Consider the following 27191-nt stretch of genomic DNA (forward strand, 5'->3'; position numbering starts at 1 on the left):
ATGGCAACTGGGGAAATACTTCCCTGAAAAAAAAAATTTCACTGATGCAATTAGAACTTATGGAGTACATGATGGTAAGAAGTTAAAGATTTCTGAGAATGAAAAGAGAAGAATATGTGTTAAATGTTGTGGCTCACAAGGGAAATGTTCATGGTACGCATAGTATGCATATAGGAGTAGCCAAAGTACATGGCAACTAAGTAAGATCATAGATAGGCATACATTTGGATGGATGTTTTTTAAAAGGCAAATATGGAGGTGAGCTTTTAACTGTCTTTGGAAGAGATGGTAATGACCATATGTGTTCGTTGGCATATGTTGTTGTTGAAGTAGAGAATAACGAAACATGGACTTGGTTTTTAGAATGGTTAATTGATGATCTTGGAGGTGGGGAATTATGTTCAAGGTGTACCTTTGTGTCAGATCAACAGAAAGTAAGTAAATGTGTACCTTTCATTCATTACTTTGTTCACCATGCCAATTTAAGACTCATAGTTTCATTCATTACTGTCATAGGGACTTCTGCCAGCTATCCAACAACTTTTACTTGGTGTGGACCAACGTTTATGTGTAAGGCACATTTATGCAAATTTTAGGAAGAAATTTCCTGGCATAAATTTGAGACAATTACTATGGAAGACAGCAGCAACAACACACCCCCAAGCTTGGGAATCAATCATGAGACAAATCAAGGACGTCAACAAAGACGCCTTTAAACACTTGATAGCTATTCCACCATGGCAAGTACATTTGAAGTTTATATATTCCAGGGGCTCATTTAAATGTTTATTTCTTTTCCAAATACTTAACTTTCACTTGTTGCAGATTTTGGTCTAGGTCAAGATTTTCAAGAAGACCTGCTTGTGACACACTTGTGAGTAACATATCTGAAGCTTTTAACAACGTCATCTTAGATGCAAGGGGGAAACCAATCATAACAATGTTGGAAGAGATTCGTAGCTACCTGATGAAGAGCTGGGCATCCAATAGAGAGAAGACAGGTAAGTTTCATGGTGCCATTTGCCCCAAAATTCACAAGAGACTACAAAAGGAGTTACAGAAGACACAATATTGGATACCTAAGTAAGTAAACTACACAAGGAGTTACTCATTTTCCATTTTACTATTTCCATTATAAATTTGTTGTTAATATTCATTTTTTATACTTTGGCAGTTGGTCAGGGCTGCAAGTATTTGAGATCTGCCATACATCCAATATTGCTAAAAAGTTTGTGGTTGATGTAGAGAAAAGAGATTATAGCTGCAGGAAGTGGACTGTAACAGGAATCCCTTGCTGTCATGCACTCACAGCCATGAGGTTTTTAAACATTAATCCAGAAGACTACATCCCAAATTGGTTTAGAACCTCCACTTATGAAGAAACTTACATTCTAATGATTTTCCCTGTGAATGGACCTGAACTATGGCAAAGGACTTCATATGCTGGTATTTTGCCTCCTCCGAATAGAGTGTTGTCAGGTAGACCAAGAAAAAAAAGAAGACTGGAGAGTTGGGAGCAAAAAAGGGATGATACACAACTTGGACAAACCGGAATCCCAAAGAGATGTGGCATTTATATACAACTAGGGCATAAAAGAACTAATTGCCCTCAAGCAAGTGAACAACAACACCAGCAAGCTACACCAGACCCTACACAAGCAAGTGAACAACAACACCAAGAACCTACACCACACCTCACTCAAGCAAGTCAACAAAAAGACCACGAAGCTACACCACAACCCACTCAAGCAAGTCAGATTACTCAAGAACCCTAGACCGATCACACTACAACACCACTTTAAAAATTGTTGACATTTCTGTTGTATTTTGGATATGTACTTTGAACTTTAAGTATTGTTGCTTGGAAATATCGAGATCATGTTTCACCTTCAATATTATTTTGGATATGATGTATTTTGAACTTAATAACTTTAACATTTTGGATCATATGTGATATATTTTGTTAAGTGATGTTTAATCATCAATATTATATTATTTTGGGTTTTTCAAGTTCTATTGTCATAGTCATATTACTTTGCCTTCTCTGATATCAAATTTGATGACATATAATGTCTCATATTCTATTTTCATTTAGAAGTTCATGAAACCAGAATCTCATTTCATCAATATCACAAACACTTGAAGAATAACATAAACACTCTGATACCAGTAACAATTTCTTCATTAAGTACAATTTCATTACACCTTCTCCCTTTTCTGACAAACCAAAAGTGATTTTTCCAAAGGAATAATCTTTCTCCTTTGCCATCCAATTGTACTATCCCTTTCATCTATATAATCTTTAGTGCGCCATTTGAAGAAATTGCATCATCGCACTTCTTCGTTTCGACTCCACTATTCAAAACATCCAACCAAAAACATCTCAGGATAAAGTAAACTAATGTACCCCAAAATAAAAACACAACGAAGAAAACAAGCCTTGTAATTAGGGCAGCCCAAAAAATGTTTCCCCTCATTCTTAATAGTTTTTGCGACTCTTAATACGACAAGCTCTCCACAATAGCGTATTTGGTTGTCAACCATTCTTCTTGATGAACCAGCACGCGAGGTCCCCCATGAGCAAGACGAACACTGAATCATTGACATTACTGCTTCGTCGAGACCTACAAAACCACCTCAATCCCAAGCAGCCAACTTAGGGCACCCACCTCACAAACAGCGAACTTCAGAAATAACGAACTTTAGAAACTGTGTTAGAACGAAGAACTTAGGGCACCCCACCTCAGCTAACCTACTTCACATGAGCTCCTTCAACTAAGCTCCTTGGAGATTAATATGTTAGGGCAAATCCCTATGTATTTGCTTTTCTAAATTAAAAGGAAATTTTCATATCTGTCATTGCTAAAAAATGTGCTTTTGCCACGCTGGATATGTAATTTGCTACATCCTTTAACATTTAACGTTGTTCCTACCACCTTAACAGATAGGACTACTGAAGTCATACAATTTTCGTAACATGGGAACCGAATGTCTTCATTTTTAAAACCGGATACTAAACAGAAATTCACCTCTTAACATGGGGACGAAGTAAACATTTAAGTCTTTCCATTATTACTGTCCTAGTGGTTTAACATGTTTTTTTATTTTTTTATTTTTTATATTTTGTAAAAAAAAATTGTCCTTTTGTTAGGTTTATGGCATGCCACGTGACAGTGTTTCAAGTCAATGTTGGTGTTTTCTCATATTCAATTTTGTTTTTAGTATGTTTTTTTATTTAATTTATTTTTAAAAAATAAAATAATATGATCTCTTTATAAGACTAAATTAATTATTTATATAAATTTTATATTGATATTTGTATTAAAACTAATTTTTTAACATATTAAATTAAAACAATTTCATATTAAATTTCTTTATTATTATAATAATAATAATAACAATTAAAACTTAATTTGTATTTATTCTTTAATTATATAATAAAATTTATTTTTTATATTATTTTGATTTTAAATTTCTTTTTAAATCAAACAAATGTTTATTATATATTTTATTTTATTTTAAGTAACACAATACTTTATAATTTATCATATAAATACTATTATATTTATTAAATAAAAATAAGTTTCATTTAAAAAATATTTAAAACTACTATGTTATTAGTCCATATTTTTTATAAGATTAAAAATAATTTATTTAAATAGAATATAATAATATCTTTAGAGTTCGCTTAAAAAAATATTTAATAAAAGTGATAATTTTAATATAAATATCAGTATAATATTTTTATAAATAATAAATTTGGTCCAATTTGAGGTAGACAACATTCTTCCATTTGAAAAAAAAAACTTTAAGTGAATTGAATAAAAAGAACATATAGAGGAGTTAAATTGAATATAATTTTTTGGATTGTATAGTTTAAAATTAATTTTTTACTTTTAAATTATATAATTTTTTAAAATGACTTTGGGGAATTGAAAATGATTAAGAAAAAACAGCTTTCCGATCACATAATTTGAAAATTATTTTTAGTTTCCAAATTATACAATCCTTAAAAAACTACTTTTTTAATTATATAATTTAGAAAAAGAAAACAAAATTAACATGCATGGAGGTGGAGGACGAAAAGTATGAAGGAGTCAGTAGGAAGAATTTGCCCAAAGAGAAAGCAAGATGGATGAGACTTGGGGGCTTCTTATTGCACTCCATAGTTTTCTTTCTGCACCCCAAAATTTTTCCTTTTTCTCATTTTGCCTCTCCAATAATATATTAAATAATTTAATATAAAAGAAAAAAAACTTCTTTCATGCATGCATGTAATTCCTTTAACCCTGTTTCTCGGAATTTGAAATCCATTATAAAGTCCCGGATCTGGTGGGAACAAACCAAATAATAACTAATCCATACAGAAACAAAATCAGAGAACGAAATCCAATTAACTATGAGGGTTGCAGAGTTTATAATTCGACGTGTCAGACATACTGTCAACCGTATTTTGAACTTACACGTTCCTGATATTACATAATATAATCTTTTTCCGTTAGTTTTTTACAACAACTTTTTCACAATAAATTATATAAACTATTTTTTTTAGTCCATATATTTGAAACGCATTAATCATAAATTAAAAAAAAACATTTTCTTTTTTCCTTCTTTTAATGTTGTTCAATAATTTGATATCTTTCGAATGTTATATCCAATGCTAGAGTGGTCGGGTGAAGTTCGTAATATCACCTACTTCATACTCTACAAACAAATTTATTATTCAATACTCTATATTTCTTTTACGAGACACTCTAATTAAAATGAGTTAACCCAAATATGAAATCCGAGAAGCTTAAGGGACTTTGAAAATCCACTCCAAAGGGCACAGGGTTTGGACTTGGAAATCCGGAAAGTCTTACCCCAATTGAAAATCCAGTGCGATGTGTTTCGGCATGGATTTTGTAGGACCGAGACACTAATTTTTCTGACGTGGCTTTACTGTTTTCCAATGCTTGAGTTGTGTGTGCCACTCGATTAGACTCTGGATGTCGTTCGGTTGGACTATGGATAAGGGGAGGTACTTACAAAAGGCACTCTGACGCTCAAGTTAGGAGCGATTTTATGAACTGTTTATTTATGTCCTGATCGGACGTAAGTAGAACGTAGTGGAGTCTCAGTTAAACATAAGTGGAACGTACTTGGCTTTTAGCCCTGACCTTATATTTATAAGTGTCTCATAAACGAAATAATAACAAACTTACTTGGAGATTCAGTTAGTTATTCATTAACAGCTTTATCAATATCTCTAATAAGATATCTTTGGTTATTTTAATCGTCTACTGGACTTTTGGCCCAATAATAAAATAAGCGGTGGCTAAATTGTGGCCCAGCATTAATAGAACCGCTTGCCCTGGTTGGCCATAATGGTGACCGGTGTTGAGTGGATGACTGTTCGGTATACGCTATAGGACTTATGAGTTTGAGGGAGGCTGTTTTTAGTCGTTGCTCGTTGCTGTCGAAATGGTGGACTTTATAACTTCCCTTCTGAACTTTTCAATAGGCCGAGCAACTTATGATGGGAGTTCTTTTTAGAACTTGTTTTTCTTTTCTAAAGAAAAATAACGATCGAATTTGAAGTGTCAAAAGAATGTAAATAATTATACTAACCCATTTTATAAGGTTGAATGGCCAAGCAGGCGAGAGTGCTTTATTGAAGATGCTCGGTTGAGAATGACTGTTCCTTAGCTCTTGGTGTTCGACCTAGGAGTTCCTAGAGAACTTTTCTTGGCTTTGACCTAGGAGTTCACTTGGGAACTTCTTAGGAAACGAGCTTTACCGTTCGGCTTTGCACTAGGAGTTCCTGCAGAACTTCCTAGTGAGAGGGCTTTACCTTTTGGCTTTGTGACTTTAACCTAGGAGTTCTTCCTAGGGAACGGGCCTTACCATTCGGCTTTGCACTAGGAATTCCTGGAGATCTTCCTAGTGAGAGGGCTTTACCTCTCGGCCGAGAGGGATTTACCTCTCGTTCTTTGACATCAGAACCTTTTGGTTGACGAGAGGGATTTACCTCTCGGTCTTCAACATCATCGAGAGGGATTTACCTCTTGGTCCTTGACATCAGAGCCTTTTGGTGGACGAGAGGAATTTACCTCTCGGTCTTCAACATCATCGAGAAGGATTTATCTCTCGGCCGAGAGGGATTTATCTCTCGGTCGAGAGGGATTTATCTCTCGGCCGGGAGGGATTTACCTCTCGGTCTTTGAGCTAGGAGTTCTTCCTAGTGAATGGGTTTACCGTTCGTCTTTGACCTAAGAGTTCTTGGAGAACTTCCTAGGGAGAGGGCTTTACCTCTCGACTTTGAACTAGGAGTTCTTCCTAGTGAACGAGCTTTACCGTTTCGTTTTGAGAGGGCTTTGCCTCTCGGCTTTGAGCTAGGAGTTCTTCCTAGTGAACAAGCTTTATCGTTCCGCTTTGAGAGGGTTTTACCTCTCTGCTTTGAGTTAGGAGTTCTTCCTAGTGAACGGGCTTTACCGTTCGGCTTTGTGACTTTGACCTAGGAGTTCTTCCTAAGGAACGGGCTTTACCATTCGGTTTTGCATTAAGAGTTCCTAGAGAACTTCCTAGTGAGAGGGCTTTACCTCTCGACGTTATGACTTTGACCTAGCAGTTCTTCCTAGGGAACGGGCTTTACCATTCGACTTTGCACTAGGAGTTCCTGGAGAACTTCCTAGTGAGAGGGCTTTACCTCTTGGCGTTGTGATTTGCAGGATCCTATCACCTACACTGAAGAAATATAACAACTCAAATTTTACATGGTAAGAAAAATAGTAGCCTAACAAACCAATGCATTAATGTCAAAATAGGTTGTTTTAAGGCCAGTCGGCCAAGCAAATAAGACCGTTCGGTCTTTTGTTGAATGTTTGACGGTCAACGATGAGGAATCCGTATTAAGATGTCTTGTGCTTTATGCTTTGTGACCAAACGGGAGAGAGAGACCAAGGTCTGCTCGAGCTATACCCTGAGGCCATGGAAGGTCGAGCGGTTGAAGCCGAATGACTGAAGACCTGTTAGGCCGAATAACTGTGATTGAATGGAAACTGTCCGGTTGGTAAGTCGAACGGTTAGCAGGGGTTAGATTCTGTTCTATTTTGACCGTTCGGGTTGGTGTGATTATGGCTTGCTTCATTGCAATTCTATCAGTTTGAGGCGAACCACTCGGGAGGTACTCGTTCTGCCCTTAGCGCCGCAATCTCTTATGCGTGCTTCACTACTCCTTCATGTTTCTCGTGGTCACCATTGGGTTTCTTCAGCTTGCTCTCGGCCCTACGGTGGGCGCCAAAATGTTTCGGTATGGATTTTGTAGGACCGAGAGACTAACCTTTCTGACGTGGCTTTGTTGCTTTCCAATGCTTGAGTTGCGTGTGCCGCTCGGTTGGACTCTAGATGTCGTTCGGTTGGACTCTGGATGTCGTTCGGTTGGACTCTAGATGGGGGGAGGTATCTGCAAAAGGCACTCTGACGCTCAAGTTAGGAGCGGTTTTATGAATTGTTTATCACATTTAATATTTAAGTCCTGATCGGACGTAAGTAGAACGTAGCGGAGTCTTATTTAAACATAAGTGGAACGTACCTGGCTTTTAGCCCTGACCTTATATTTATAAGTGTCTCATAGACGAAATAATAACAAACTTACCTGAAAATTCAGTTAGTTATTCATCAACAACTTTATAAATATCTCTAATCAGATATCTTTGATTATTTTAACCGTCTGCTGGACTTTTGGCCAAATAATAAAATAAGCGTTGGTCCAATTGTGACCCACATTAATAGAACCGTTTATCCTGATTGGTCATAGTGATGATCGATTGGTATTGAGTGGATGATCGTTCGGTATGCACTATATCCCATACACGATGCAACTTGTATAATACGGATTGAGACTCTTAGCAGCCCCTCATTATAATACGGATTTTGTTGTCTTTGAAACGACTTTCCACCTATATTTATGCAAGTTGTATTTTCAGAGAGTAATTTCTTTTTAGGTTCTGCAAAATTACTTTCAATTCTAATATTTGAGTTTCCGATTTCACGAATTTTTCTCAGCTTATTTATCCTCTTGAATTAGAGCGTTAATCTTTAATTTGTCGTCTTAATCCAGTTTTTTCCTTTTTCTTTTACAACTCTAGTAATTAATTGGTGGATTTTGAGATTCAGTATATAGAATTTCCTAAGCGAGTAGATATATATTGATTACAAGACTAAGAAGAAAAAACTTAATTATCTAATGAAAACAGTAATCTAATATTTTTCCTAGAGCTTGTGATCTAAAATTAAATACATTAGTGACATTTATTCTATAAACTCTTTCTTCTTTTCGATAATATATATAATGTTTGTTAATAACAAGACTGAAATATGAGATTTTGTTGCATAAACAAACATATGCTATAATGTTCTTTAATCTACTGTGTATGTTATGTGTTGTATATTATTCTTAATTAACATTACTGGTTCGTATACTTAATATCTCTTGTACAAATTTCTAACTCATGAATAACCTATATCGAATATTGCTTAAAATATTTCTCATGAAACTTTTAACATTTAAAGAAAATTAACTACCTGATTTTTTTTATTCTTATTGTCAATTTTCTTATGAATAAAAATTAATAAATAATATATTTATAAATTCAATATTTTCTTTGACGTGACAAAAAATAACACATGTTAATAATTATTTAATTTAAAAAATATTTTTTATGTTTCATTTTATCTTCTTCTTTTGTATGAAGCTAGGGCGCACATCCCAAATCTCCATTTTCTCTAGCAGCACCACGCTCCATGATCCCCCTCAAAGCCAATTCCATTGTCGAGCCACTCTTTTCCATCTTTGTTATCTATTTCAGATAAGGAAACAACATAGTGATCAGTAGTCATGTCTCCATCTTTGTTGAGCTCAGCGCACTACCGTTGTTGCTACATCCATGATAATGGATGATGTCGGTGTCACCACTCTTGTGGTTTCCATTTTACCTCTCCAGATTTACAACAAGTATTCTCATCACTTTTGATTTATCTAGTCAACATGATTAATCCAAATTTAATAAGTCTTGATTTATAAATATTCTAAGCATTTCTGATTCACCTAGTCAACAAGACTAGTCCGAGTTTAACCACTCCTAGTTTATAAGTATTCTAACCACTTCTGATTCACTTAGCAGTACGACTAGTCCGAGTTTAATCACTCTTGGTTTACAAGTATTCTAACCACTTATAGTTTACCAAGTCAACACGACTAATTCGAGTTTAATCACTCTTGGTTTACAAGTATTCTAATCACTTCAAATAAAGTATTCAGTCCTTCATCAAAACCAAGTTATCCTTCTACATTATGTGACCCATGCTTAGTATGTTACTTCTTAAGCTTAGGAATATAATAAACGTCTCTTATCTCTCCAACTTGTCCATCCTTCTATAAATATCGGATTGTTCCATTTCCTTTCACTGTCACCTTGAAGTCGTCTCGAAAAGATACATGTTTGGCCTCCACCTTGTTGAGTTCTTTGAAGAAACTCTTATCTCCATACATATGATTACTCGCCCCTGTGTCTAGGTACCAGACTGAGTTGTTTGAGTAGCTTGACAGCTCAACATGCTACAACTAGCAGAATTTCACAATGTGATTGGCATTGCCACAACTGTAGCATTTCACTTATCTGTACTTGTTTAGATAGTGGTTGTGTTTTTCACACTTGAAGTACTCCACTCCAGAATTTGACAGATCTCCTCGGCCTCTTCTTTGACCACGGCAACACAAGTTCTAAAGGTCGATATATTCTCTACCATTCTTAAAATCACCTTGGACACGTCAACCTCGTCATCAGCCACCTCAACCTCTCCAAGACCTTAACCTTGAGTTCTCTAAACTCTCTCCTTCTAGTCACACTTTTCTTACATTACTTGATCGAATGGCACCTTCTTCTTCCTTCTCCTCTTCAACTAAAAGGGTTGATAGGTCCTTGAATTCTTCAATAGTACAAATTATGCTTTCAAAATCATATGTTAATGATCTCAAATGACACTGACTATACAATTTACAATATTTGTCATCTTACTCATTTTTTCTTTCTCAAGCAGTCGGTTTTACTCTCTCTTTTTTTGTTCTCTCATAGACTAAGAGCATAAAATCTCTTATGTCAATTTGTAAAATATGACACACACATACACATTGATATTTACAGTGTGTATATTTCATTCCACTGCGCAAACCCTTAAATAGCCGTTCATTAAAATCGAGTACAAAAAATAGAAACAGAAACAAAATAATAATGATCGACTCTACAACAACTGGTTACAACAAAATAAAAACCATACAGAGACAAATGGCAAACTAAAAACAACAATAAATAAAACAAAATCAGACTCAAACGAAATTACAATTAAACCCTCCTGATTTAAATTTATCCAACACATCCCAGTGGTCAATGTTGTAACCATTCGGGATAGTTTGTCTCTTGTTGTTTCCAATAAATGGTCTGTACACCACCTTGACGTGAATAATGTTTTCTTGAACCGTGATCGCAATGAGCTTGTATATAAGCATCAACCTTTAGGCTTCACCTCTTCTTCCAAGCAGGTTTGTCATCTCATGGCTTAAAACAAGCACATATTGGTATCACAAGTTCAGCAACACTTTAGTTCAACTGGGTTTCAAATCTACTATTTTTTATCCCTCATTTATAATAAATACCACAAATACTACTTTTGTGCTTGTTCTCATATACGTTGATGATATTTTTTATTACAGGTTCGTCGCCCATGGCCATAAAAGCTCTTATCTCCACCATTAGCCAAACCTTCATTCTTAAAAGACCTTGGAAAACTCCATTACTTCCTCAGCATAGAAGCTCATTGGAAGCCTGATGGGTCTCTTTTCCTCACTCAGACTAAATGTGTTCAGCAGCTTTTACAAAAGGCTAACATGATTGATGTTAAACCTCAACCTTTTCCAATGGTGTTGTCGCTCAAGCTCACTGTCAATGGCTCAACAGCATTTCAAGATCCCACGCTTTATCGTTAGATTGTGGAGTGCTCTTCAGTAGTTGACTTTCACTCGTCCATTCATTACGTATGCATGCGGTCAACAAAGTCTCAATATATGCATAACTCACAATAATATCGTCTCTTGGTCGTTCAGAAAGCAACATATTGTTTCCAAAAGCAGCACTGACGCTGAGTCCAAAAGCATTGCTTCAGTTACTATCGAAATCTCCTGGACTCATTCTATACTTCATGAGCTAGCTCTTCGTCATTCTCTTCTAATAGTCTACTCAGATAATTTTTTTCTTATGTTCTTCTCACCGCTAACCCCGTCATGCACTAAAAAACCAAACACTTTACTCTTGATGTGCAATATGTTCGTGATTTCTTTCAAAAACCTCATTTACTCGTTCATCATATTCCAGTTCGTTTCCAGATAGCTGATGCGCTCACCAAATCCATTTTTAGCTCGTCTCGTTTACGCTTTTCAAGGATACTGTTAATTAGGTTTTTTCCTTGCAGCCTCCACCCTAAGTCTAAGGGCATGTTGGGAAGTACTCTTATACCCTTGCATGCTTATTCATTTAGGATTCTTGTAGTAGTTTCTTATCAGCTTTTCATAATAAATCCATTCTTAGTTTTCTCTCTCTTCCCTCTTGCTATCTCAACATAGGGTGCTAAAAAAAATACTATCTATCAATGTAAAAAAAAATTAAATCCACTTTTGTTTAGATTTTGTAAAATTTTAATTGTGGATTTAGTATTTCGATTTTGTAAAATAAAAGAAATGTTGGTTCAAATGTCGAGACATTTGTTAGATTTATATTTAACAATCATCTAAGCGAAAGCGAAATCTTCTTTCATCTTATATTACCGAAGACCATATTATTTTCAATAAATTTTTTAAATGGTATAAGGATCAACAATCTTCTAATTCTAGTGTATTTGTAGCACACATAGATACAATTTTTATTGGTCTGACTCCATCTTCTTCTCTTGACTCTTCGGTTCTTGACTCACGTGCCACAGACAAATCTTGATTTTCCTCTTTGTCCTCTCTGAATCATTTACCTTTTGTTACAATACCTGGTTAATCTAGAGTTTTAGCTCATGATACTGGGATTGTTAATATTTTTCCTTTTTTATCTATTGATTTTTATGTCATTTTTAATTTATTATCCATTAGTCATCTAATCCATTCTCTTGATTGGGGTATGTCTTTTGAAAAAGATTTTGTTTGTTTACAGGATCGGATTTCGAGACAGGTGATTAGCACCAGATGTAAGTCTTATGGTCTTTATCATCTCCTCCCTTTTACACATGTTGGCGTGATTATGGAGTCTCTACCTCTTCTTCATGCTCGGTTCATTCATGTCAGTCTTTCCAAATTGCAGCAGCTTGTTCTTTATAAGTTAGCTCCTTGATCACACATATATGTTTTTTTAGGCTTTACTAGATCAAAAAGAAGGGATACAATTGTTTTTCTCCTTCTCTTAACCGCTATTTTGTTTTTGCAGATGTCACCTTCAATGAGTCTTCCTTTTATTTTAACAATCATTCTTCTTCTGATATGTCTGTTTCTAACACAGGCAATATTTCTAATTAATACAGGTAATATTCCTGTTATTTGTGCTCTTCCAATTGTTCCTAGTCCACCAGGTGTCTCTCAACAACCACCAAGTGACTTAATTCAAGTGTCAACTACTTTGTCTCCTCTAACTCTGATAACTGAGTCTCTGCCCTTCCAATTGTCCTCTAAAGAGGTATATGTTTTACCCGTAATCCCTCTCTACATTATATTGCTTTAAGTTATCATATATTGTCTTCACATTTTTATACTTGTATTTAGTTTATTTCTTCTATGACCATCCAATCCCAAAATTTGTTATTGATGCCTTAGTCCATCTTGGTTGGCGTCAGGTCATGCTAGATGAACTAAGTTCTCTTCAGAATAGTGGAACTTGAGAGCTTGTCTCATTACTATCTGGAAAATTTGTTATTGGTTGCATGTGGGTTTTTTCTATCAAAGTAAGTCTTGATGAAACTATTGATCGCCTCAAAGCCCATCATGTGGCCAAAGTTACACTCAAATTTTTAGGTTGGATTATGGTGATACTTTTTCTCTAGTGGCAAAGATGACATTTGTTCGTTTATTTATAGTCATGACGGCTCTTCAACAGTGATCTCTTAATTAACTAGATGTCTAAAATGCATTCCTCAACGGAGATTTGAGAGAAGAGATTCATATGGAGCATTCTCAAAGATTTGTTGCTCAAGATGAGTCTTCTGTGTTGGTATGTCATCTTTGCAAATCCTTATATGGCCTAAAATAGTCTCTTAGGACGTCGTTTGGAAAAGTTAGTAACGTTGTTCAACAATTTGGTATGACTCGGTGTGAGACAGATCATTCAGTCTTTTATCGTCACTCGAGTGTTGGATTTGTCTACTTGATAGTATATGTTGATGACATCGTTCTTACAGGCAGTGACAGTCATGACATCTCTCAGAAACAACATCTTTGTAACCATTTTCAAACCAAAGATCTTGGTAAACTTAGATGTTTCTTGGGAATTAAGGTGGCACAATCCAACGATGGTATTATTATATCTCAAAGGAAGTATCCATTGAATATTTTTTAAGATATTTGGTTGATGAATTCAAAATTTGTTGACACACCCATGGATCCTAATACTAAACTTATGCCAAAACATGGGAGTTTACGTCAGACCCAAAATATAGAAGATTAGTTGGAAAATTGAATTATCTTACACTCGTTTTGACTTTTCCTTCATAATGAATGTGGTAAGTTAATTGCTTAATTCCCCGTGTGAAAATCATTGGAATGCAATTATCCGAGTTTTTATATGGTTCTAATAATCATACAAGAGTGATTTGTTATTCAGATATTTATTGGACAGGATCTCCTTTTGATAAAAGGTCTACATTCGAATATTGTGTCTCCATTAGTGGTAACTTGATCTCTTGGAAAAGAAAGAAACAAAGTGTTGTGACAAGATCTAATGCAAAAACAAAATATAGAGTTATGGCCTCAGCCACTTGTGAGCTTGTTTGGCTTAAACAATTGCTTAAAAAGTTACAATTTAGAGATGACGCTTACATGTGACAATCAAATTGTTCTTCATATTAGTTCTAGGAGACATCAAGACTGAGTTTAAGTCTTTACGAAGGTCGAGAATTAGTTATATTTATAACAAGCTTGGTACATAAATTTGTATGTACCAGGAAAAATGTTAAATATATTAGATTATTAGATATCTTATATATTTTATTTTATATGTTATCTTTAGTTTGTTATTATTTTTTACTTATATTTTAGACTTAGTCTATATTTCTTTTATTATAAATAAAGTATCCTAAGTTAATATTCAACACAAAAAGAAGATTAATATTAATATATTTTTTTTTACAATATTTAACTGTTATAATCACCTACCAAATATACAATTAAAATTTTATAATAAGGATAAACAATAAAGATTTAATTGCTTACTTGGTCCCTAGATTCAAAGGTTTTTTTCTGTTTAGTATTCACTTTTAAAAAATTTTATTTTGTCTCAAAGTGGTATAAATTGTATCAATCACGTTCCTTCCGTTAAATTGTTAGAAAAAAAACTTTGTAGTGACGTGATTATGAAATCAGTATTATTTATTCTCTCTCCTATTTTGTGCGAAGTTTTTTCTCTCTCATTCATATTAATGGTTTTGCAATTTTTTTTTATTTTTTTAACGTGAGTTTTATGTTCAACTTTTTCAAAAATGTATACAAATAAAAAAATGAAATTTTATGATTTGCCCAAGGAAAAGACGAAAGAAATGAAAAGATGATGAAAAAAATGAAAATGTTTAAGTTTAGAGAAAAAAAAATATGATATATTTAAGTGGATTTAATTAACGAGGAAAATTAATTAGAAAAAATAATAAAATAAAAGTATCCTTAATTAATGTTAATGAGAATGAGAATAAATTAAAATTGAAAATATTCTAACACGCATAAAGAATAAATTGAGGAAACAAACAAGCATAAAATAAAACAGCAACAGCATATCATATATTAAAGAAAAGAATAGTACAATCAAATTAGGATAATAATATTTTAGTGTTAACACAATCAAACTTTTTAAAGCAAATCTTTTTGGAACGATATCAACGTTAATTTTCCTCTCCTACCAATGCCATGAGTAATACTTTAGTATATATATATATATATATATATATATATATATATATATATATATATATATATATATATATATATATATATATATATATATATATATATATATATAATGTAGAATCTGAGTTGAAATATAAATATTTTATTATTCAAATGAAATATTTAACTACTTAAACTTTATATACAAAAAATGATCGTTTCTTCAAATGAACAATTTCTTTTCTAAATTCATAGAAAAATATGCTCCATCTTTATAAATTTTGGTGAAAAATATAATGAGTTTACTCGACCAACTTTTTTACTTTATTTCTTTTAAAATTATTAGTATTATTATTATTATTACAATTATTATTAGTAGTAGTATAAAATATTGTGAATATATATTATCATACTATTAATTTCATTTTTTTATCTTAAAATATCTATAATAATAATAATAAATATAAACATAACTGTTTTCTTTAAAAATCTAATATTGTCTGTGTTAGGTTACATTGTTTAGTAAAAGAAAAGTTTTGAATAAGTAAATTATTAAACTTTAAATATTAGTATCGTTGCATAATATTCATGAAATAATATAAAAGTTTGTATTTGAAGCAATGATAGGTGCATGAGCATAGGAGAGAGAAGAAAGTGACATACTTTTTTTGCCACATTAGTAAGGATGTTAACTTAACGTGATTGATACCATTTATATTACTTTGGGTAAAATAGAGAATTTTAAAAAATGAGTAGTAAATAGAAAAAAAAAATCTATGAACGTAAAGATCGAGTAAGCAATAAATGAAGTAAACAAAAGACTGTCGAAGTATGAGTCAAAAATGAAAATACCGCAAGTATAGAGAAACACATAGCCAAACAATTTGATCTTATTAATTATTGAAATTAGCATCTACAAATGGGCAGATTTAGGTGGTATACTCTGTTCATAGGTGAAGAAATTGGAAGGATCAACAGTGGTTTTCACACTCACTAATCTATCAAAGTTTTCCTTGAAGAACTTGGTTCCATATACTTGAGCATCTTTCAAGCTTGTTGAAGAACTTGGATGTTTTTCACCAATATCATTATCCCTGTAATTGAGAAATGCTTCCCTTGGATACCTAGAAACAAAAGAAGTCATAAACTCATAAATCAACTTGGAAAATTTCATGTTACGATCATAGGCCGCAGCACTGTCTTCATTCCAAAACACAAAGTACTGAATCAGGAACAAGTTTCCTTTCCTGTGAGGAAAAGGGGTTGCTGATGCTGAAATCTCATCCATTACCCCTCCATAAGGGTTCCACTGCATCCAAACGTTGTTACATTTAATCATCAAATCCCAAACGCCTTTGAGGGCCGTTTTTGGGATTGGCGTTTTCACATAATCTGATCTACTCTTAAAGTATATTGTAGATGGCTCCTGAGAAGTTGGTAGCAAAGCTTGAATAGGGGTACCAATTGGGCTATCATACCAAAAAAGAGTGGAATTTACCCAAGGCATTGCTATGCAATCACTCTTTTTCAAACCCAATTCAGGGAAGGATTTACTCACCATAGGAACAAGCTTTTCGATTGGGCCTAAAAACATGCCAATGAAAGAGATTATCACTGTTCCATTCACCGCATTAGGTTCCACTCTTATGAAAAGATCTCTGTCTAGTTTTGGTGCAACCAGTTGCCATTTGTAAGCAACATCAGTTCCATCTTCTTTGATAGATCTTTTCACATTGAACACAGTCACTTGTGGGGGTACAGGGACCAATTTGACCCTCCATGAAAGAATAGCCGCAAAACTGGCTCCACCACCTCCTCTAATAGCCCAAAACAGGTCCTCCCCCATTGATTTCCTATCCCGGATAACACCATTGGCATCGACCAATCTGGCATCAATGATGTTATCAACAGAAAGACCATATTTTCTCATCAAATTGCCATACCCACCACCAGAAATGTGGCCACCAGCACCCAGAGTGGGACACACTCCTGCTGGGAACGCAAGCACATTGCTTTTCTTTGCTATTTCATAATAAACTTGACCGATCGTGGCTCCAGCCTGAACCCACGCAGTGGCACTTTTTACGTCCACATCAACAGACTGAAGAGGAAACATGTCGAGAATCACAAACGGCACGTCTGAGACATATGAAGCAGCCTCATAGTCATGGCCACCGCTTCGGATTCTGATCTGAATTCGGCTTGATTTGGCGCATGTAACTGTTGCCTGGACATGATTCTCGCTTTTGGCAGTTATGATGGCAAGAGGTTTTGGAGTGTTTTTTGTCTTGTATCGTTTGTTTTGAACGTGCAAGTTCAAGATAGAAGTGTAAGAGGCGTTTTGTGGGGTGTATACGGCTTCAGGTATTGTTTTGCTTGAATGAGCTGAGAGACAAGAGAGGAATTGTTTGATATCTGGGCTTTGATTCTGTGAATTTCCCAGAGAAACAGGCAGCATTATCGTTAGAGATGCTACGAAAAAACAGAGCAACCCCATTGTTTTCATGTTTTCCTATGTATCTTTTTCGTTCTGTGTCTTTTTCGTTTAGCATTGGACTCAATATATAATAATCATGTCACCTCTCTGTTACCAGTGTCATGTGAGGATCTCAAAAATTTAATTAGGAAAAAAAAAAGTAAAAAACAAAATGTAGAAGTTTCCATCTCAGTGCAGAAATATTAAATTTCATTGAATAAAAAAAAACAGAGAAGTAATAAATATTTCTCTTAAATATGTTACACTTATATTTGTTATACATGAGTTAAATATTTTATTAATTCCAAAACATTGTTGTAAAATTTTTATATATTTTGATTACCAATTTTTAAAAATGAATTAATATTATACTTTTAAGCAAATTATGTTAAATCTTTTTATATGTGAATCATATTTTTTAACTAATAATAAAATTAAAATATATCAAATAATATAATCAATTTTATACATAAATAAATTTTAATTTCGAATCAAATTTCAATACTACAAACATATTAAACTTTTTTATTATTTTTTTAATTATTTAGTGTGAATACTTGAATAGCCTAGTCCTTTTCAAGATAATCAATGTCCCAAAAAAAACTTTTTGTAAGAATTTAAATTATAAATATTATTTAAAAAAATTAACATTTATGATTATTTAAATTTAAAGAATTTCAGATCTCATATTTAGAAAAGTAAAATTTTAAAAATTTTCATATTTTATGGTAACCTTTAACATTTAACTAATAAATAAAAATAATCACATTTTTACATTAAAAAGAATAATTGAAAAAATTAAATTTGTTTGCTCTCGCTATATTATATTTAAATGAAAAAGTGACCACCCAGCAATATTTTGAACGTACTATATATTTAAAATAAAAAATTAATATTTTAATATTCATACAAACTTAAAATCTATTTTATTTTATAGTTTTTGGTGTTACAATTTTATTTTAATATATTTAATTACATAAGTTAAAGAATAATTTGTTCTAATTTGAAAAGTCCAATGAAGGTTTGATTCATCCTTTAATATTCCATTATACAAAGTCAGTTTATTTTAATAGTATAATGATAAATACTTACATGAATATTCAAATAAAATTTAATTATACATTTAATGTTTGTATCTGACTTCATTTTGTTTAATTAAATCTGTAATTATTTAATAATATAATTTAATATTTTAAAATTCAAATGGGTTTTCTTATTAATATAATTTATTTAATAATTAATGTAGCAAATTAGTTAATAAGTTAAATGGAGCTTATAATATAACTTTGATATGAAAATTTAAATTCATTCTAAATTAATAAATTAAATATAAGTTTAATGTTATCAAAATGAATTATTTAGCTTGACCCGATACAATTCACTTAAATTACTCATAAATTTTAATTCGTTTTCACAATACTAATAAATTACATATATTCAAAACTTTTAAACATTTCATTAAAACTGTAGTATTAAAATTATTTAAAATATCGTTAATTGTAATTTATATGTTCAAACCATTAACAATTGTAACTAAAGTTGTCAAAACGGGTGATCCAGATTGATCTGACACAGTTTGGTCACTTAGTGAATCAATTCAATCTAAGTCATTTATTAACTAGCTAAAAAATTTGAACTCGACCCGACCTACACAGGTTGGTGAGTTAAACGGTTAGGCTCACTGACTCATTTAATTATAAGTTTTTTAAAATTAAAAAAAGTACATCTTTTTTAATTCAGATCTAAAAAAATTTCACTAAAATGATGTTAAACTCCACAAACAATTTAAAATAAATAAAAAAGTATCATACAATCGAAGCGTAATCCAAAAACATGTACAAAATATGAACAAATAAGTTTTTAATATTGATAATTTTTGTATTATTTATCCATTTATAATATTATAGTGTTAGATAAATTTATAATATTTTTCTCTCTTAAAACATTTTCTTTATCATCATCTATACTATAATAAAAAAATGCTAACTAATAATATTGAAATACAAAATAATAAATAATTAAATTAAATTAGGTGGGTTGGTGAGCCAATCCAATCCACCACGAGTTCAACCCGGGAAATTGAGTTCTAAGTGAGCTAGATTGAAAAGTAACTCGTATAAAAAAATTACATTTTTTCCAAGTTAACCTAGTTCAAACTCGTGGTGTACCAAATTGGTCCAGGAATTATAACTCATTTTAACATCACTATCTATAACCATGTTTAAAGAATTTAATATCAAAGATTTAAATTAAGGAAAGCTGAAATTAATTTAATGCGAGTATTGAAAAGGTTTCCTCGCTCAGAAAACCGCAATAAGTATATTGGAGAGTAATATTAACTAGTAACATTAAATAAATAAAAAGCAATATCTCAAAACAGATAAATTAATGACTATTATAATGGTCACACTAGACATGGCAGCAAAAGGATTTATTTATACTCGGCTCTCACCAAACTAAAAAGGAAAACTTATAAATTTTTTATTTTAATATTCCATATTAAATTTGCGTCTCATAGTTTTAATTACTTAAATATTTATTAAATAATTTATTTATAAAATAAAAAAAGACAAATGTTTTTAAGAATTTTAAGCCGAAAAGACATACATCTCTTTTTCTGATCAATATTATTTAATAATAAAGTTATAAATTTAAAAAAGTAAAATATTAAATGAATTAATAATGTTCTAGTAATTTAGATATGAGACAAACATGTGATTAGAATAGAATTAATATTATATGTAAGCATCTAAATATTCTATGTAAGCATTATAATAAATTAAAAAGTCAAATGTTATTTACACTTCATTAGTACATCTAAATATTCTATATAAGCATTATAATAAATTAAATAATATCTACTTATTTTGTAAAAACAAAGAAGAATGTGAATTATAAAAAGTTAAATCAATTTAAATTACTTATTTTTTTTATTCTCTCACTTATACGCAATATTTTTCCTCTTTTCTTTAGATTTTTTATACCCTTTCTCTTTATTTTATTTTTCACAAATTACTGTTCTTTTTATAAATAAGCAATTAGTTCACCTGAACAAATTTTTGTTAGAGTCGTTAGAGCCTTTTAGTGTTCACATTTTCTCATTCGATACGTAGGAAAAAATAATCTTAGTTAAGTTTTAGTTAGTAAATTTAAAATAAAGATTTTCCTTTGTAGTGGAATGATTAACATGAACATTAAACTAAGAGAAGTGAATGAATTTCTTATTATAAATTCATGTTTTTAATAATTTTTTAATATTTTAATTTTCTTAACAATTAATTAAAATAGTAAAGAGAATAATAAAGAGAGAAAATTACACATATAACTTTTCCCTAGCACAAAACTAACAAATTATTATAATCACAAAGAAAGACAAGTTTAAGGTTTAGAAAACATCTCTCTTGTTACCACAAAAGATGAAACTTACTTTTGTAGTTGGAGACACTTAGAAGTGAGAAAAAGGTCATAAATGGTATGGAAAGGCATTGTCATGGATAGATTTTACCGGTTTCACTCTCGTGCACACACAAAATCATCTCATCTCCATCAAACACTAAATTCAACCCACAAGAACACTTAAACTCTAACCCCTTAGGTGAAAGAGCCTAGGTTTCCTCACTAAAAGTCAATCTCTTGAACACTTAACAAGAAAACCTGCCTTAAGATCTAAGGTTTAAGACAACTAATGAATCAGGTTCCATCCTAGATACAAACTCCATTAGATTTATTGTTTCAAGTCTAGGTTTCATAAGATTCTTTCCAAAATCCCATGAACCACAAATTGAGATAAGAACATCCCCATTCAAGCAAGCATTTAGCATAGAAACAAGAAACTAGCATTCAAAGGAAGAGGCACATATATAATAAAAGCATTTACAAGGTACACGAAAATTCAATGGCTACAAATATCCGTAACAAGGTGGGTTTGGCTCTCCCTTTCCATGGAGAGCCTCAAGCTTTCAAAATGGAAGATGGAAAACGAAGGAAACACAAAGAGGAAGAAGAGGTTGTTCTTATAAGCTCTAAGCAGTCTCCATGAGCTTCAAACAGCGAAGATAAAGGGTTTCATTTACCACATTACCACACATCTCTCAATGCAAAGACTCTACTGCTCAGCACTGGTCTTTAGGATGGTCGAGGTTGCCCTTTGTAAACCAATTTTGTCCTTCGTTTCAACCATAATAAACATATTCACAAGCAAGTTAGCATCTCAAGGACTTTTATGGCTTGTATTGTGGCTAGGCTAAGAAGAAAATTTGGTTTTTCTTGATAACAAAGAAACTTGAGCTAAGATATCAAACAAAACAAAACTTGGTATAACATTAGTCTCTTTTTTGCTTCAAAAATTGAATAAATCACTCCCCAACTTATTTCCCAACTTTCATTTATTGAACTCATTTTTCTTTCTCTTCTTCTTCTTTCTTCTTTTTCTTTCTTTTTCTTATTTCTTTTTGTTATATTTCTCAATGCTCCCTTATGACATGAACTCTCTCAAACTTTTAATCATTCTCCTAAACTTGAAATATATGTTTTTCTCAACTCAAGGTAAAGAAGTCAAAAATATTTCATTAAACTTAAAGGGTCTAAGAATGAGAAATCTTTTCTTTAAGGTTCAAAGGGTTTTCATTGACTTATTTGACTTAAAATGTCTAAGAGGAAAGAGAAAAGATAGTCTTAATCATATGTAACAAGCAAGTGAATTATTCAAAAAGAGAAACTCAGGCAAAGTCAATTGCGATTGCTTTCAACAAGCATTTTGAGGCACAACATCTCATAGGTTTACTCAAGGTTCCAAAATTTATCAAACACAATGCCATGAATATTGACCACAATTAAAACAATGCATTTATCTAAACAAATGAGAGCAACCATAATTTATGCTCAACAACCTCAACCAACATCATCTTAATCAAATTTTCAAAGCAATTCATATAGATAAAGAACAAGCGCAAGAGATTTTCAGTCAAGTCAAACACAAAAAATTATTCACTCAAGTCACCAAACCAATTACATAAGAACTATCTAACTAGGCAGGTTCAAAATTAATAACTAGAACTAAAACTAGAATTTAAAGAGTAAAAACAATTAAAGCATGAATTTCAAACTCAAGACTATCCACAAAAAGAGTCATGCAAAAGGTTGACACTTTGTAGCTCCAGCAGGTAGATTTTTAAGAAAGCAATGAATAGTTAAACGTATGAAGAGAAGACAAGAAGAATAACAAAGTGAATACATTTTCTTTCTTTGATTTATGTGCTTACAATTCGTAATTCATCTGAAGCTTTCAAGCGAAAAGAGAGTGAAACACCATCAAGATTTACAAATTATATTGTAATTAAAAACATATTCTTCCGTAAAGAGTTATCCATATGTATCTTGTTGTATATCCCGCTATGGATTTTTAGTGACAAGAAGAGATTAAAATACTTATAAACTAGAAGTGGTTTGAAAACTTGTAAACCAGGAGTGTTCAGAATACTCAGAAACCAAAAGTGGTGAAACTTGACTAGGCAGTGAATCAGGGAGATATCAAAATTGTTTATGGAACCAAGAGTGGTGAGAATACTCATTGTAAACCAGAAGTGGTAAGAATACTTGTGTAATTTTCAAGATTAGTGGAACCTCTCAAGAGTTCATAAGAGAGAACTGAAGTAACTTAGTTGGAGTGAACCAGTATAAAAATACTCTTTGCGCATTGTTTTGTTTTACATATCTTTTTCTTGAAAAGCTTCTCATAAAACCTAGTGTTTGCACAACTCTTCTAAAAGATCTTCACATATCATTTTCCAGACGTCGAATCAAGAAATACATTTCTTCATGCTCATTACACTCTTTTATTGATTATATCTTTTTACAAGTTTTGCAAAATACTCTTTTATTGATTATATCTTTTTACAAGTTTTGCAAAACAACGTCTAAATAAATCCTATTGATCAATTTACTTCGTAACACTCATTAGATACTACATTACGAAAAAAAAAATTAAAAACATTATTTAACTCTTCTTATAATGTTATCCTAGTTTCATGAAAAACTAGACTTACTGATATAGCACTTAAAGCTCAAAACCATACTAACAAATTCTTACTTTATTAACATAAAAAATTAGAATATCTTATAATTGAATTCTTGTAAACACAAACCACACAAACCAAATTTCTTAAATCACAACAAAAACCCTAAATGCATAAGTTTATTTTTATTTTTATTTTTATTATTATTATTATTATTATTTATTATTATTATTATTATTATTATTATTTTCATTATTATTATTATTATTATTTTCATTACTATTATTATTTTTATTATTGTTATTTTCATTAGTATTATTATTATTATCAATATTATTATTATTATTATTCTTATTATTTTTATTATTGTTATTATTATTTTTATTATTTAGGTGATGCATATAAAAATCGTGAGTCAGTAATTTATTTGGAAAATATAGGAGTAATAAAAAAAATGCCTAAAATTCCTTCAAACTCCTCCGACTAATAATGAGATACATGTAAGTGACCAATCTCACAAATCTTTCCGCGATCTCACTTTGAAACGAGTCTATGCAAATGAAAAATGTCTATCATTTTTTCTTTGCCAATGTACATGCACAATACTATTAGCTCAAACCAACATAACCTAAATGGTCTTCAATGGAGAAAAGTTTCAAAGGGTGCTGAATCCAAAATGGTGTAATGGTTGTCATCATGATTATTGTGATTGGCATTGGAAAATACATATCATTCTGTCATCAATGTTCAAACAATGTTAGGTACACATCTCAAACTTATTCATTTACAACTTCAATAACTTTTTCACTGGTTAAATTTAATTTTATAAAATTTATTAAATATATATAATTTGACTAACTTTTATATTTGATAAAATGGATCTAAATATATAATTTTATATCGGTTGCATTAAAATGTTATATATTTATCAAATGGATATAAATATATAATTTTATATTTATATTTTAAATTAAATATTGATTTTTTTATGGAATAAAAATTTTTAATTTTATATTCTTATTAATTGGACCTGTACCTATGCAAAAAAGTTATATATAATACATGGATTAAGATAAAAAAAAAAGTTATATATAATACAGGCATTAAGACGAGTTTATATTATAAAAATTAGTCAAAGTACAATTTAAAGAAAGTTTTGCAAGATATAAATTATGTATATTTATTTTCTTATTTACACACAAGGGAGAAAATGGAATCTTCTTACATATATCAAGTATTTTACAATCTGATTACCTAAATATTTATAATAATATGAACATGCTCATTGATTGTTTTGGATCAAATGGTTTTAAGTGCAATTAATGGAACCATGATTTCCGAAATCTCAAAACAACTTTCAACTTCACCATTGTTTTCTTCTTTCTTTCCCGTGGTTTCTTTTTTATGAAAGAAAATGTTATTTATTAGCCACTAGGGCCTGCACTGCACTAAACAACAACCAATACTCCAATGAATAGTTATAACAAAAGTGCTAAAAACAATGTTTATAATATTTTCTATTATATATTCTAAGAATAGTCAACATGCTCTTCTTGAACACATCGACTGCACTACCATTCCTTTTCTTGCTTAGAATCATCCCAATTAATTAAGTTACTAAATATTTTTTATTATTAAGCATAAAAGGTATAGCTAAAATTAATCTATTAAACTTTTTTTAGATGAGTGTTGCCTTCTAATTTTTTTCAACTATTGAATTTGTTTTTTACCTGCACAAATTTAATTTACAATATCAATATATGAATAAGTTATCTGAACAAATTATTTATCACATCTAAATAAGAAAATTTAAAAAGCTAAAATCTGTGAGATTATTTATTTATAACATATTTTAAAATGGTAAAAAAAAATTTGTCTGATACATTTATTTATTTTTTGAATAGAGTATTTTGACATAAATAGTAAATTTGGTATATTGATGATGTATAAATTTAATGTACTTTTTCTCATTGCATGTTTCATTAGTTTCTTTTGGTAAAAAACATTTCTTAAATAAAAATCACTTTTAAAGTTAATGTGTATACTGATGTATAATTTAAGATGTGTGTCAGTTTGGACAAGTGTTCATTTCCAATTATAAGAACTAATGATGTTAATATCAGTCAACTTTGAAAAACTTAAAGATGGAATTAAATTTTGTGATACTAAAGAGATTGAATTTAAAAATTTAAATAAAAGTGAACAAAGAATGATTTTTTTTTTAATTTATTTGATATTGTTTTATTTTCCAATTAATTTAACGTTAAGAATTGACCTATTATTGTTTCGTTCTGATTTTGTTTTATTATCTATCTTAATGTTAACAATCGGACCTTATTTTAATAGTAAGAATAATTATAATATATTAGTATCGTTGTTGTTTTCTTGTTTGATTTAATTTTATTGGCTAGTTCTCATGTTAAGAATTTGACCTCCATTTTAATACTTTAATTTCGTTATATCATGTTACAAATTTGACCATTTTTTATCATTGATATTTATTTGACCTTCAATTTCTATCATTATTATTATCATTATCTTTATTTCATTTTATTTTATTTTCTATTTCATGTTAAGAATTTCATCATTGTCTTAGTTGATCGATTAACTAGTTATCTTCAAAAAAGACTGAACTGGTACAGAAACTTGGTCTAACATTATTGAACGATCAAACTTAAATCCTTCATTAATGTAAATCAACAATTATATTAATTTACTTATCTTTATTTATAACCACTAATTGATATGACTAAATGTGATCATTTAGCAGAGTACAAAAAAATCAAACACTTGAATACATGATAAACCTCAACCCTATGCATCCATTATAGAATCTCTTTGTTGTTTCGAATCTTTTGTTTCTCCCCTTCAACTGTGAAATGGTATTCCCTCCTTTCTTTGGAAAATTGCTTGCACCATTCAACTTTATTCCTCAGGAAACTACACCTTGAAGGTTTATAAACAGCTTACTGACATTCTCAATATTACAAAAGAAAATCTGCTCCTATTTTGCAGAAATATTGAATTCACCCCAAAACTAAAGTGAAAGAAACAGTATGTTAAACTGAATATGATTCATGTAGAAGTTTTCTCCTACCATGCTTAACCACTAAGTTATCAATTTGCTTAGATAATGGGAAGCTACCATCATCAAATAGTTAATTTACAACTTTCTGACATCACTTGGGAATCAACAAAAAAAGTCTCAGTATCTCTTTTTCAGAGTCAAACGAAGGAAATCCACTCTTACGAGTTGAAAATCAGAAAAATCAAAGTATTTAATTGTTTCTGATACCAAGGACACATTAGTTGTGTGGCTTTTAGAGCAACAGTTGTTCAAACCTCAAGTATCTCAAACGAAATTCCCTCTAATTTTGGTGGACCATGATGGATGTTGATATGTCTAATTGCTTCCCCCACTTTATGATAACTAGTGGATACTACTAATAACATTTGCCATGCTAAAAAGAGAAACATACCCCACATTTCTACACAATTCGTGAATATTTAATACATGAAAGACCAGAATGAATAAAACAACAAA

At 31.1% G+C, this 27191-nt stretch overlaps 1 protein-coding gene across 1 annotated transcript; it reads right to left on the reverse strand.

The window, feature by feature from the left end:
* Positions 1-16057: 16057 nt before the first annotated feature.
* Positions 16058-17676, reverse strand: LOC108339445 (berberine bridge enzyme-like 17). The gene has a single exon (XM_017576574.1). The coding sequence runs from the start codon at positions 17661-17663 to the stop codon at positions 16071-16073; it is 1593 nt and encodes a 530-aa protein (XP_017432063.1). The 5' UTR covers positions 17664-17676; the 3' UTR covers positions 16058-16070.
* Between the last annotated feature and the right edge of the window lie 9515 nt (positions 17677-27191).

The sequence above is a fragment of the Vigna angularis genome, chromosome 1 (assembly GCF_016808095.1).
Source record: "Vigna angularis cultivar LongXiaoDou No.4 chromosome 1, ASM1680809v1, whole genome shotgun sequence".
In the NCBI taxonomy this organism is placed as follows: domain Eukaryota; kingdom Viridiplantae; phylum Streptophyta; class Magnoliopsida; order Fabales; family Fabaceae; genus Vigna; species Vigna angularis.

Excerpts from the sequence above, each read along its gene's own strand:
- LOC108339445 (XM_017576574.1), bottom strand. The coding sequence starts at position 17,663 with ATGAAAACAATGGGGTTGCTCTGTTTTTTCGTAGCATCTCTAACGATA.